The sequence below is a fragment of the Microtus oregoni genome, unplaced genomic scaffold (assembly GCF_018167655.1).
Source record: "Microtus oregoni isolate MIOR12 unplaced genomic scaffold, Mior012 000046F_ref0000063, whole genome shotgun sequence".
Classification (NCBI taxonomy): Eukaryota; Metazoa; Chordata; class Mammalia; order Rodentia; family Cricetidae; genus Microtus; species Microtus oregoni.
This window is the reverse complement of record NW_024543220.1, coordinates 11,465,541-11,478,225: the sequence shown is the minus strand read 5'-3', so window position 1 is coordinate 11,478,225 and position 12,685 is coordinate 11,465,541. Positions and strand designations below refer to the sequence as shown.

Below are 12,685 nucleotides of genomic sequence, written 5' to 3'. Positions count from 1 at the left end.
GTGCTGGGGTGTGAGAAATAGTCTTCCCCAGGGAGGAGCACACCAACTGCTTATCCAGTCCCAGATGGTCAGCCCTGAAAACATACATTCAAGTAACATTATGCAGATGAGAAGGGTGTGTTCATGTATTTAGGAAAGTATAAGTATATGCATATATGTATGTAACCATTAATAACAAAAGAGGCCATGAATTTGAAAGAGAGCAAGGAGGGATATATAGGAAGGCTGGGGGTGTTGTTAATGATACAATTATATCACAATCACAAAAACTAAAAGTCTCACTGGCTGTATAAACCACACTTAAGAGCAGGCTCTGTATTCTTGGACTCTCTCTCTCTCTCTCTCTCTCTCTCTCTCTCTCCTCTCTATCTTACCATACAGGTGTTTGCTCATATATTATGGTTTAAGGTTTTCTGGCTTTTGTTTTATTCCTGTGAGTGTGAATGTGTGTGAGTGTGAATGTGTGTGTTGTTTTACACTAATTTTCCCTTTCATCTTAGTTGCCTGATTTTTCTAGTGGGAGAAAGAAAAAAAAGATTACGGATTTGGGTGGGTGGAGAGGTGGGGAAGATCTGTGGGAGCTGAGGGAGAGAGGGAAGGAAAACTGTGATCAGAAAATACTGTGTTAAAAAAGTCTATTTTTAATAATAAAAAAAATACCATGGGAGATAAAACATCCAGTCAACCTCTGCTTCCTCTCACGATCTGGAGGTCATAGATGAGGGCTAAAAAGAAGTGTGGGCACCTGCTCTCCTGCTAAGTCTGGATGTGGTAAACTCAGTCTGCACTGTTTGGTTGATATTCATGGGATCCTGCTCTTTTCTGAAGAGAAACTGGAGGAGTTGATAAGGAGGGCAGGGGAGGGACTGAGAGGAGAGGAGGGAGGGGAAACTGATGTAGGATGTAAAGGAAGAAAAAAAGGAAGGAAGGAAGGAAGGAAGGGGGAAGGAGAGAGGGAGGAGGGAGGAAGGGAAGGAGGGAGAGGGGGAGAGCAAGCAGGAGGCTATAAAGAGAGGATTGTGCTGCTTCTTCTATGAATGGGAGAATTTTCCCCAGGGTTTCTCCATCTCTCTTTGTTTACACCCTTGTCAACTACTTGAGCAGGGCTGTGTGTCCTTCTGCCTGTGGGTTGTGGTGACATCAGAGGTGGGCCGGGGCAAGCCTGGGTCTGAAATGAAGATCATTCCTGTCTCCACAGCTCGGTTCATGGCGCAAGTTAAACACGAGTGTCATTTCTACAATGGGACACAGCGCGTGTGGCTTTTGGACAGATACTTCTACAACCAAGAGGAAAACGTGCGCTTTGACAGTGATGTGGGCAAGTACCTTGCTGTGACCAAGATGGGGGAGCTGGAGGCCGAGAACTGGAACAGCCGGAAGGAGCTCCTGGAGGATGCACGGGCCGGGGTGGACACGTACTGCAGATACAACTACCGGATTTTGGAGAGCTTCACTGAGCAGCGGAGAGGTGAGATGTGAGGGGGAGAGGCTGGAAACGGCGGGGAGGGGGGACTGTGAGGAATCCGTGGGAAGATGCATGAGTGCGTGCGTGCGTGCGTGCGTGCGTGCGTGTGTGTGTGTGTGTGTGTGTGTGTGTGTGTGTGTGTGTGTGTTCAGGAGCCCGGAACAGAACTCGTTTCTCAGCAGGAGCTTCTGCACTGTTAACTCTGTTCTCCTCCCCAGCTATGAGAAGAACGTCAAGACTGCCCAGGACAGTGAAGTGCGGTGAAAACTGTATCAAAGATAATTAATCTAGGCTTAAGTAGGAGGGTTAGGAGGAAGGCGACTATGTGGTGTCTCTTTGACTCCGCCTACTCTTTCTCTTCATCTCTGTTAGGATTTTCTGCCTGCCTTTACTCTGTTAAGCCACTGACCAAGAGAAGCTTCTTTATAAACCTATGGCAATAAAACATTCACAGCATGCAGAGCGTAATCCCACATCACATCCCCTTTTCTGCCTAAATAAAAAGGAGGGATTTAATTTTAACATAGCAAGATTACATACAACAAAACAGTTATCAAGCAAGACTTATAGTTCCAATATTTAGTCCATTTACATTTGGCAAATTAAGGAAAATACTCTATCATCTATCCTATGTTGTGAGTCGAAAGTTTTATATCTAATCTATCTTTTATAATTATAATTATCTTTCTTCAACTCCATCAAAGACTTCCAGGAGCATATGTGTCTCATTGTTATGAAAAGAGCTAAGTGCTTAAAACATTTAAATATCATATTCTGTTAGTCTTTGAAAGGCTTGAAGAATAACTATACATCTGAAATATAATCTCTATATATCTAGAAAACCTAACTAACCTAACTACAAGTTTAAATATTATAGATAATTATCTATTATCCTATATTTCTTAATTATACATTACATATTTAAATGAGCTGCACAAACACAATACATCAAAAGCAGAAATATGCATATAACAAAATTGACCTTAAATTTTATCAGTAAAGCAAGATCCATACCAATGTAAAGTATTCATCTCTATAGCATATCCCCCTTTAAATGTAAAAAATTATAAACAATATTTGGGAATTTGGGCATAGTTATCTTTAGAGGGAGGCTGTTTGTTTGTCCCTGGCATCTCAGACCCAAAATAACCACACAGAAACTTTATTATTTGTAATACTGTATGACCAATAGCTTAATGAAGAAGGACGCCTACACGAAATCCAGCAGGTGTCGTGGTTGCGGAGTCACGGCTAGCAGCGATGCAGCCATTGGCGATAGGAACGGCCCTCAGCGGCTTTAGTGTCCCGCCTTGGTGCTGGTTAAATCCTGAGAAATATGCTTTGCTTGACAAATTAAAAGCAATTAAATCAATTCAATACATGGAACAAGAAGCCCAGAACTCATGGGCAGGGAGCACAAACCAGAAGCTGCACAAGAGATGCTGTGGCCAGGAATGCAGCAGAGGGGGTGAAGGGTGGGGGCATGTATGTGCTTGGGAAATTTCCAAGTCACCACTCGTAGTTAGCACCACGGTGGCGGGGATTTCTACAAAAAACTGCTTAGGTATTAGCAAGCCAGGCGGGCAGGGTTGGGAGACTTTCTGGGCTGTTGACTGGTTAGGTCCTCAGGCCATCCACCTGTTAGGAGTGGAGTCTGAATCCATGTGGGGCGCCAATGAAGAAGGGCCCTTAAAGGAAATCCCACACCAGCTCAGAATTGAGAATAACAGAGGGTCATTTATTTAGGGGTAGACTCACAAGTCCCAATCCTCTGCTGGAATGGGAGACAGCAACCAAAATGCCACAGCCGGAAAAGAGAGGCCAGACCCATGCTTTACCTCAGCATAAACAGGATAAGAGGCCAGGCCCAAGTGGGTGGGTAATTTAAAGGCTACGGGCTGTAGGAATTCTTATAGCAGCTTAAGCATATTTGTAGCTAGCTCTTATATCCTGAACTAACCATGAAGGCTTCTTTTTTTTTTTTTTTACATTTCTAGCCCTTAGTTTCTTTTTTTTTAATTTATTTATTTATTAAAGATTTCTGTCTCTTCCCAGCCACCGCCTCCCATTTCCCTCCCCCTCCCCTAATTAAGTCCCCCCCCCTCAGCCCGAAAAGCAATCAGGGTTCCCTGTCCTGTGGGAAGTCCAAGGAACCCCCCACCTCCATCCAGGTCTAGTAAGTTGAGCATCCAAACTGCCTGGGCTCCCACAAAGCCAGTACGTGCAGTAGGATCAGAAACCCAGTGCCATTGTTCTTGAGTTCTCAGTAGTCCTCATTGTCCGTTATGTTCAGAGAGTCCGGTTTTATCCCAGGCTTTTCCAGACCCAGGCCAGCTGGTCTTGGTGAGTTCCCAGTAGAACATCCCCATTGTCTCAGTGTGTGGGTGCACCCCTCATGGTCCTGAGTTCCTTGCTCGTTCTCTCTCTCCTTCTGCTCCTGATTTGGACCTTGAGAATTCAGTCCTGTGCTCCAATGTGGGTCTCTGTCTCTGTCTCCTTTCATCGCTTGCTGAAGGTTAATATTCAGGAGGATGCCTATATGTTTTTCTTTGGGTTCTCCTTATTTAGCTTCTCTAGGATCACTAATTATAGGCTCAATGTCCTTGGTTTATGGCTAGAAACCAAATATGAGTGAGTACATCCCATGTTCCTCTTTTTGTGTCTGGCTTACCTCACTCAGGATAGTGTTTTCTATTTCCATCCATTTGTATGCAAAATTCAAGAAGTCCTTGTTTCTTACTGCTGAATAATACTCTAATATGTATATATTCCATACTTTCTTCATCCATTCTTCCATTGAAGGGCATCTAGGTTGTTTCCAGGTTCTGGCTATGACAAACAATGCTGCTATGAACATAGTAGAGCATATACTTTTGTTGTATGATAAGGCCTCTCTTGGGTATATTCCCAAGAGTGGTATTGCGGGGTCCAGGGGTAAGTTGATCCCAAATTTCCTGAGAAACCGCCACACTGCTTTCCAAAGTGGTTGCACAAGTTTGCATTCCCACCAGCAATGGATGAGTGTACCCCTTTCTCCACAACCTCTCCAACAAAGGCTATCATTGGTGTTTTTGATTTTCGCCATTCTGACAGGTGTAAGATGGTATCTTAAAGTTGTCTTGATCTGCATTTCCCTGATCGCTAAGGAAGTTGAGCATGACCTTAAGTGTCTTTTGGCCATTTGAAGTTCTTCTGTTGAGAATTCTCTGTTCAGCTCAATGCCCCATTTTATAATTGGGTTGGTTAGCCTTTTACAGTCTAGTTTCTTGAGTTCTTTATATATTTTGGAGATCAGACCTTTGTCAGTTGCGGGTTGGTGAAGATCTTCTCCCAGTTAGTGGGTTGCCTTTGTGTCTTAGCGACAGTGTCCTTTGCTTTACAGAAGCTTCTCAGTCTCAGGAGGTCCCATTTATTCAATGAGGTCCTTAATGTCTGTGCTGCTGGGGTTGTATGTAAGAAGTGGTCTCCTGTGCCCATGTGTTGTAGAGTACTTCCCACTTTCTCTTCTATCAGGTTTAGTGTGTTCAGACTGATATTGAGGTCTTTAATCCATTTGGACTTGAGTTTTGTGCATGGTGATAGATATGGATCTATTTTCATTCTTCTACAGGTTGACATCCAGTTTTGCCAGCACAATTTGTTGAAGATGCTCTCTTTTTTCCATTGTATACTTTTAGCTCTTTTATCAAAAATCAGGTGTTCATAGGTTTGTGGGTTAATGTCAGGGTCTTCTATTCGATTCCATTGGTCGACTTCTCTGTTTTTATGCCAATACCAAGCTGTTTTCAATACTGTAGCTCTGTAGTAGAGTTTGAAGTCAGGGATGGTAATGCCTCCAGACGCTCCTTTGTTGTATAAGATTGTTTTGGCTATCCTGGGTTTTTTGTTTTTCCATATAAAGTTGATTATTGTCTTCTCCAGATCTGTGAAGAATTTTGATGGGATCTTGATGGGGATTGCATTGAATCTATAGATTGCTTTTGGTAGAATTGCCATTTTTACTATGTTGATCCTCCCAATCCAGGAGCAAGGAAGATCTTTCCATTTTCTGGTGTCCTCTTCAATTTCTTTCTTCAAAGACTTAAAGTTCTTGTCAAATAGATCTTTCACATCCTTGGTCAGAGTTACCCCAAGATATTTTATGCTATTTGTGGCTATCGTGAAAGGTGATGCTTCTCTAATTTCCCTCTCTGTTTCCTTATCCTTAGTGTATAGGAAGGCCACTGATTTTTTGGAGTTGATCTTGTATCCTGCCACATTACTAAAGGTGTTTATCAGCTGTAGGAGTTCTTTGGTAGAGTTTTTGGGGTCGCTTATGTATACTATCATATCATCTGCAAATAACGAGAGCTTAACTTCTTCTTTTCCGATACGAATCCCCTTGATCCCTTTATGTTGTCTTATTGCTATTGCTAGAACTTCAAGCACTATATTGAAGAGGTATGGAGAGAGTGGACATCCTTGTCGTGTTCCTGATTTTAGTGGGATGGCTTTGAGTTTTTCTCCATTTAATTTAATGTTAGCTGACGGCTTGCTGTAAATAGCTTTTATTATATTTAGGTATGACCCTTGTATCCCTAATCTCTCCAAGACTTTTATCATAAAGGGGTGTTGAATTTTGTCAAATGCTTTTTCAGCATCTAATGAAATGATCATATGGTTTTTTTCTTTCAGTTGATTTATATGCTGGATTACATTGATAGATTTGCGTATGTTGAACCAGCCCTGCATCTCTGGGATGAAGCCTACTTGATCATAATGGATAATTTTTCTAATGTGTTCTTGGATTCAGTTTGCCAGTATTTTATTGAGAATTTTTGCGTCGATATTCATGAGTGAGATAGGCCTGTAATTTTCTTTCTTGGTTGGGTCTTTGTGTGGTTTTGGTATCAGGGTAACTGTAGCTTCATAAAAGGAATTTGGCAATGACTCTTCTGTTTCTATATTGTGAAATACATTAAGGAGTATAGGTATTAGCTCTTCTTGGAAGTTCTGGTAGAATTCTGCGTTGAAACCATCTGGTCCTGGGCTTTTTTTGGAAGGTAGATTTTTAATAACGGTTTCTAGTTCTTCACGACTAACAGGTCTATTTAGATCGTTCACCTGGTTTTGGTTTAGCTTTGGTATGTGGCACTTATCTAAAAACATGTCCATTTCTTTTGCATTTTCTAGTTTTGCGGCATACAGGCTTTTGTAGTAAGATCTAATGAGTCTCTGAATTTCCTCTGTGTCTGTGGTTATGTCCCCCTTTTCATTTCTGATCTTATTTATTTGCGTGTTCTCTCTCTGTCGTTTAATTAGTTTGGATAGGGGTTTGTCAATCTTGTTGATTTTCTCCAAGAACCAACTTTTTGTTTCATTGATTCTTTGGACTGTTTTCTGCGTTTCTATTTTGTTGATTTCCGCCCTCAGTTTGATTATTTCCAGTCTTCTGCTCCTCCTGGGCGTGTCTGCTTCTTTTTTTTCTAAAGCTTTTAGGTGTGCTGTTAAGTCTCCGATGTATGCTTTCTCTGTTTTCTTTAAGTGGGCACTTAGTGCTATGAACTTTCCTCTTAGCACTGCTTTCATAGTGTCCCATAGGTTTTAGTATGTTGTTTCTCTATTTTCATTGAATTCCAGGAAGACTTTAATTTCCTTCTTGATTTCTTCCTTAACCCAGGTGTGGTTCAGTAGTTGACTGTTCAGTTTCCATGAGTTTGTCGGCTTTCTGGAGGTAGGATTGTTGTTGAATTCTAACTTTAATCCGTGGTGATCTGATAAGACGCAGGTGGACACTGATATTTTTTTGTATCTATGGAGGTTTCCTTTGTTTCCGAGTATGTGGTCAATTTTCGAGAAGGTTCCATGGGCTGCAGAGAAGAAGGTATATTCTTTCCTATTTGGGTGGAATGTTCTATAGATGTCTGTTAAGTCCATTTGCTTCATTACCTCCAGTAGTTCTCTTACTTCTCTATTAGGTTTCTGTCTGATTGACCTGTCCATTGCTGAGAGAGGTGTATTGAAGTCTCCTACTACTAGTGTGTGTGTGGTTTGATATCTGCCTTGAGTTTTAGTAATATTTCTTTTACATACATGGGTGCTTTTATATCAGGGGCATAAATATTCAGGATTGAGACATCATCCTGACAAATTGTTCCTGTTATGAGTATAAAGTGTCCATCTCGATCTCTTCTGATTGATTTTAGTTTGAAGTCAGTTTTGTTAGAAATTAATATGGCCACACCTGCTTTTTTCTTAGGACCATTTGCTTGAAAGACCTTTTCCCAACCCTTTACTCTGAGTAGATGCCTGTCTTTGTGGTTGAGATGTGTTTCTTGCAAACAGCAGAATGTTGGATCCTGTTTTCGTATCCAATCTCTTAGCCTGTGGCTTTTTATAGGTGAGTTGAGACCATTAATATTAAGTGATATTAATGACCAGTGGTTGTTCATGCCGGATATTCTTGTTGTTTTTGGAAGTAGAATTTGTGTGTCTCCCTTCTTTGACTTGTGCTAGTGAAGGGTCGCTAGATGCCTGAGTTATTGTAGGCAGTGTTGGCAATGTTGGATTCCTTGGGTTGCGGTTTTCCTTCTATTACTTTCTGTAGGGCTGGATTCGTGGCTACGTATTGCTTAAATTTGTTCTTATCCTGGAATGTCTTGGTTTCTCCATTTATAGTGAACGAAAGCTTGGCTGGGTATAGTAGTCTGGGCTTGCATCCATGGTCTCTTAGCTTCTGCAGTACTTCTATCCAGGACCTTCTGGCTTTCATTGTTTCCATAGAGAAATCAGGTGTAAGTCTGATCGGTTTACCTTTATAAGTTACTTGGCCTTTTTCCTTTGCAGCTCTTAGTATTCTTTCTTTAACCTGTATATTTTGTGTTTTGATTATTATATGGCGAGGGGATGTTTTCCTTTGATCCAGTCTGTTCGGTGTTCTGTATGCTTCTTGAATATTCAAAGGAATATCTTTCTTTAAGTTTGGAAAGTTTTCTTCCATAATTTTGTTCAAAATATTTTCTGGGCCTTTGAGCTGTGACTCTTCTCCTTCTTCTATTCCTATTATTCTTATATTTGGTCTTTTTATTGTGTCCCATAATTCCTGAATGTTTTGTGATGAGAATTTGTTGGCTTTGCAGTTTTCTTTGATCAGAGTGTTTATTTTCTCTATGGTGTCCTCAGAATCTGAGATTCTTTCTTCTATTTCTTGTATTCTATTGATTATGCTTGTTTCTGTAGGCTGTGCTCGTTGACCTAGATTTTCCATATCCAGCTGGTCCTCAGTTTGTGTTTTCTTCCTTGCTTCCATTTCAGTTTTCAATTCTTGAACTGTTTCCATTACCTGTTTGATCGTTCTTTCTTGGTTTCCCAGGGTATTATGTACATATTTACTCATTTCTTCAAATTTTTGGTTATACTTCTCATCCATTTCTATAAGGGCATTTTTCACATGTTGTTTAAGGGACTCTACTGCTTTCAAAAAGTCAATTTTTTCCACTTCTTCTGTGTTAGGGTGTTGGAGACCTTCTGTTGTAAGATCATTGGGTTCTGGTGTTTTCATGCTGATTTTCAGATTATTGGGTGAATTCTTTCCTTGACGCCTGCCCATCTCCTCCTATCGATGCTATCTAAGGGGTCTGTTAAAACTGGTTTAGGTTTCCCTGCTGGCCAGGGGCTCCTCTTACAAAATGCCCTTGCTCTGTTTCCTGGTTCCTGCCGGGGGGCCAAGATCCCTCTCACCCCTCAGAAGGGTCTTCAAGAATAGGACCCGGCTCCTCCTCTGCCAGGGACCTCCCTAACCGAATGCCTACCTCTTTGGTTTAATTGTAGTGGGGCGATCTGTTCTCGGTGTTTCACGCAGTCCCTGCAGCCTGCTTCTGCTGCTGGGATGGTTCCCGCCACCAGCAGCCTGTGTCCTCTGCTGCCGCTCTGGTCCCCGCCAGTTCCAGCCTGTCCCAGTTGGTCCCCGCCGGCTGTGCTGGGCGTCCTCCGGCCGCCTTCCGCCGCCCGGCCCGGTGTTCCGGCCGCCTTCCGCCCCCATGAAGGCTTCTTTGAACTACATTTACGGGATAGAGGGAGTTTACAGTGAGCTTCCATGAGGATGTATTGTAATGTATCCTCACGGCTGTTACACTGTGTCGTCTAGACAAAACAGTAAGAGAAAAGGCCTGGCTCCTTCAATTCAGAGAGAATTCACTCCAGCACCACCTTCTGCTGCATGCCCACTGCTCTGCAGGGGTCCGGGTGCAGACTGCAGCACAGTCCCTAAACCCTGCAGCTCACACACTGACGGCCCCTGCTGAGGAGACTGCAGCACAGTCCCTAAACCCTGCAGCTCACACACTGACGGCCCCTGCTGAGGAGACTGCAGCACAGTCCCTAAACCCTGCAGCTCACATACTGACGGCCCCTGCTGAGGAGACAGCTGCACAGTCCCTAAACCCTGCAGCTCACACACTGACGGGCCCTGCTGAGGAGACTGCAGCACTAAACCCTGCAGCTCACACACTGACGGCCCCTGCTGAGGAGACTGCAGCACAGTCCCTAAACCCTGCAGCTCACACACTGACGGCCCCTGCTGAGGAGACTGCAGCACAGTCCCTAAACCCTGCAGCTCACACACTGACGGCCCCTGCTGAGGAGACTGCAGCACAGTCTGTAAACCCTGCAGCTCACACACTGACGGCCCCTGCTGAGGAGACAGCAGCTCCCTGGGTGACACACATAGGGGAACACTGACCTCAGATGTGGTAAAGTTGATTTATTCAGAGTCCTGCAAAGGGAGATGAGAAAGAGTTCTCAGTAAGACTTCCTGCCTCGCACACAGAACTGCTGCCCTCTAGACACCAGAAGAGACAGAACCCAGAGACACAACTTATGTACTTAGCTGATGGAGAAATTGCAACAGCTGGGGGATAAGCTTTTCTTTCCCTACCAGGGAATCCACCTGCAGCTGGGGATTCCTCCACAGAGTGGCGCTGATAGCTAACGTGAGAAAACAGACACTAAGTCCAGACAACTGTGTTAGACTCTGAGTCCTGCCTGCCTGGACCTCAGCCTGGGTGGGTGGAGGCAGACACAGCCAACCTGGGGGGACAGCTCTGCCCTCATGACCTGTTCTCACCTCCCCTTCTCCTCTAGTTGAGCCTGTGGTAACTGTGTATCCCACAAAGACAGAGCCCCAGGAGCACCACAACCTCCTGGTATGCTCTGTGAGAGGCTTCTACCCCAGCCAGATTGAAATCAGATGGTTCCGGAATGGCCAGGAGGAGAAGACTCGGGTCGTGACCACGGGCCTGATCCGGAATGGAGACTGGACCTTCCAGACCCTGGTGATGCTGGAGACGGTTCCTCAGAGTGGAGAGGTTTACACCTGCCAGGTGGAGCATCCCAGCCTGACCAGCCCTGTCACAGTGGAGTGGAGTGAGTGGGAAGCTCCTGACCCTGAGAATCCCCGCCCACCCGGGAGGGGCGTGGCTTACCCCTGCCTGTCAGCTCTAACTGTGCGAACCCGCCACCTATAGGGCGGGTCTTACCCCTACCCATCAGCTCTCTTTTCCCACACACTATTTCCAATGGTTCTGTGCTGTCCCTTCATCATGGCTCACAGGGGTAGGTGTGTGATCTTCTACGAGCACCTTTGCCCCTGGGAAACAGTTATGCCCCCACACACTCTCCTGAGCTTTCAGTGACATCACCGGATCAAGGACCTACTTGGCCCTGGCTGCAGCCTCCGCCTCTGGCTGGGTTGTGTTTCTGTTGCTGCTCATGGAGATGATGGACAAGGAGCAGCGCAGGTTCATGGCTGACCTCAGGGACGTCCAGTCTCAGCACTGCCTTTGTTTAGCTCTGTCAGCCTCAGGACTGTGCAGCCTCAGAGCTCAGAGGCTTCCTGTCAGCTCAGCTCAGGGTGTCATATTAAGTCTCTTCATGCTATGAACCTCTTGTTGTTTGATTGCTTCCAAACATCAGCAGGGTGTTCAAGTACAGCTCCCCTTGAACAGGCTTCTTCCTTGGTCTTAAAGCTCTGACTCTAGGGGCCCCAAGAGGGAAACAGGATTTGGGGTGAAAACCTCTAAACCCGGCTTCCTCCTCAGGGGCTCAGTCCTCATCTGCACAGAAGAAGATGCTGAGTGGAGTCGGGGGCTTCATGCTGGGTCTGCTCTTCCTCGGGCTGGGACTGTTCACCTACTTCAGGAACCAGAAAGGTAAGGAGCCTGGTGGGGGCCAAGACTCATGGCATTTCAGAGAAGAGACATGACTTTGTTCTCAGGGTGTCTCAGGTTTCAGTTATCTCTGAACCCAACAGTCTGTAGATACTAAAGCATGGTGACAAATGGGGATGGGGAATTTAATGGGATTCTGACTTGAGAGGTCAGAACAGAGGAAGAATGGAGGAAGAGCCACTCGGCTGCTGTGTGACTGGGACTTTGAGTCCCTCTGTCTGTCCACACTCCCCTCTGCCCTGGATGCTGTGGGCATTGGTGCCAGAGGAATCTCAGAGACTATGTTCGTGTGGGAGGAGGGGGACAGATCTGCCTGCATGCACTTAATGTCTATTTTATTCTCTTCTCTAGGACAGTCTGGACTCCAGCCAACAGGTAACACCTTTCAATCTTCCCTACAGTGTGGGCTGTGGTGTGAGGGACACCAGGCAGACACACAGGGGAAGATATAGATCCCAGGACACTGAGCCTTGTTTCCCGCACTTACTGAAGGCCTGTGCTCTGAAGCTCAAGAAGTTCTCTCTGCTCACTGTCCTGCAGTCAGGGAGGCCTGAGGGAGGAGAGAAGCCACTGCAAAATTAGGTCTGGAAACTCCACTGTTCCCTGTGCTCTGCAGGACTCCTGAGCTGAAGTGAGCTGACAAGGCTGAAGGAATGAACTCTCCTGTCTCCACGTCATGAAATCATGTCCTGCCTGGCTCAAGTTCCTCCACTGACAGTTTTTTTTCCAGGACCTGGCTCCTTCTGGCTCTGGGCCCTGCAGATCTGTCCTCCCTGATGACACAACCCCTGCCTCGGCCTGCAGCCCTGGGACAGAAGTCTTTCCATTTTGTCCCCTGCCCTTTGTCTGGAGCTTCTGAGCCAGGCTGCTGCCATGATGAATTCTTTCATTTTTCACAAACAAGGATGAAAATCACCTGCTTCATGGATTTTGGAGGAGAAGAAACTCAAAGAGAAAGGAATGATCCACTGTAAAACAGTTCGTGCGTGATACACATGGCAAATTTTGTATAAGA

The 12,685-nt window shown here is 44.9% G+C and overlaps 1 protein-coding gene across 2 annotated transcripts; it reads left to right on the top strand.

Moving 5' to 3' along the window:
* The first annotated feature begins 1,012 nt into the window (after nt 1–1,012).
* Nucleotides 1,013–12,685, top strand: LOC121435311 (H-2 class II histocompatibility antigen, E-S beta chain-like). Of its 2 annotated transcripts, XM_041634553.1 has the most exons (6): nt 1,013–1,108; nt 1,199–1,468; nt 10,586–10,867; nt 11,542–11,652; nt 12,022–12,045; nt 12,287–12,685. In XM_041634553.1, exons 2-6 carry the CDS (start codon nt 1,207–1,209, stop codon nt 12,298–12,300), a joined length of 693 nt encoding a protein of 230 aa, XP_041490487.1. In that variant the 5' UTR covers nt 1,013–1,108; nt 1,199–1,206; the 3' UTR covers nt 12,301–12,685. The 2 variants fall into 2 exon arrangements, with proteins under 2 accessions (XP_041490487.1, XP_041490486.1); XM_041634552.1 differs by lacking the exon at nt 1,013–1,108 and having other exon boundaries at nt 1,156–1,468.

What these genes read in the sequence shown, in the direction of transcription:
- LOC121435311 (XM_041634552.1), top strand. Translation starts at nt 1,174, where the DNA reads ATGAAGATCATTCCTGTCTCCACAGCTCGGTTCATGGCGCAAGTTAAA. An exon ending in CTTCACTGAGCAGCGGAGAG is followed by an intron (nt 1,469 to 10,585) that starts GTGAGATGTGAG and finishes CTTCTCCTCTAG; the next exon opens with TTGAGCCTGTGGTAACTGTG. An exon ending in CCCTGTCACAGTGGAGTGGA is followed by an intron (nt 10,868 to 11,541) that starts GTGAGTGGGAAG and finishes CTTCCTCCTCAG; the next exon opens with GGGCTCAGTCCTCATCTGCA.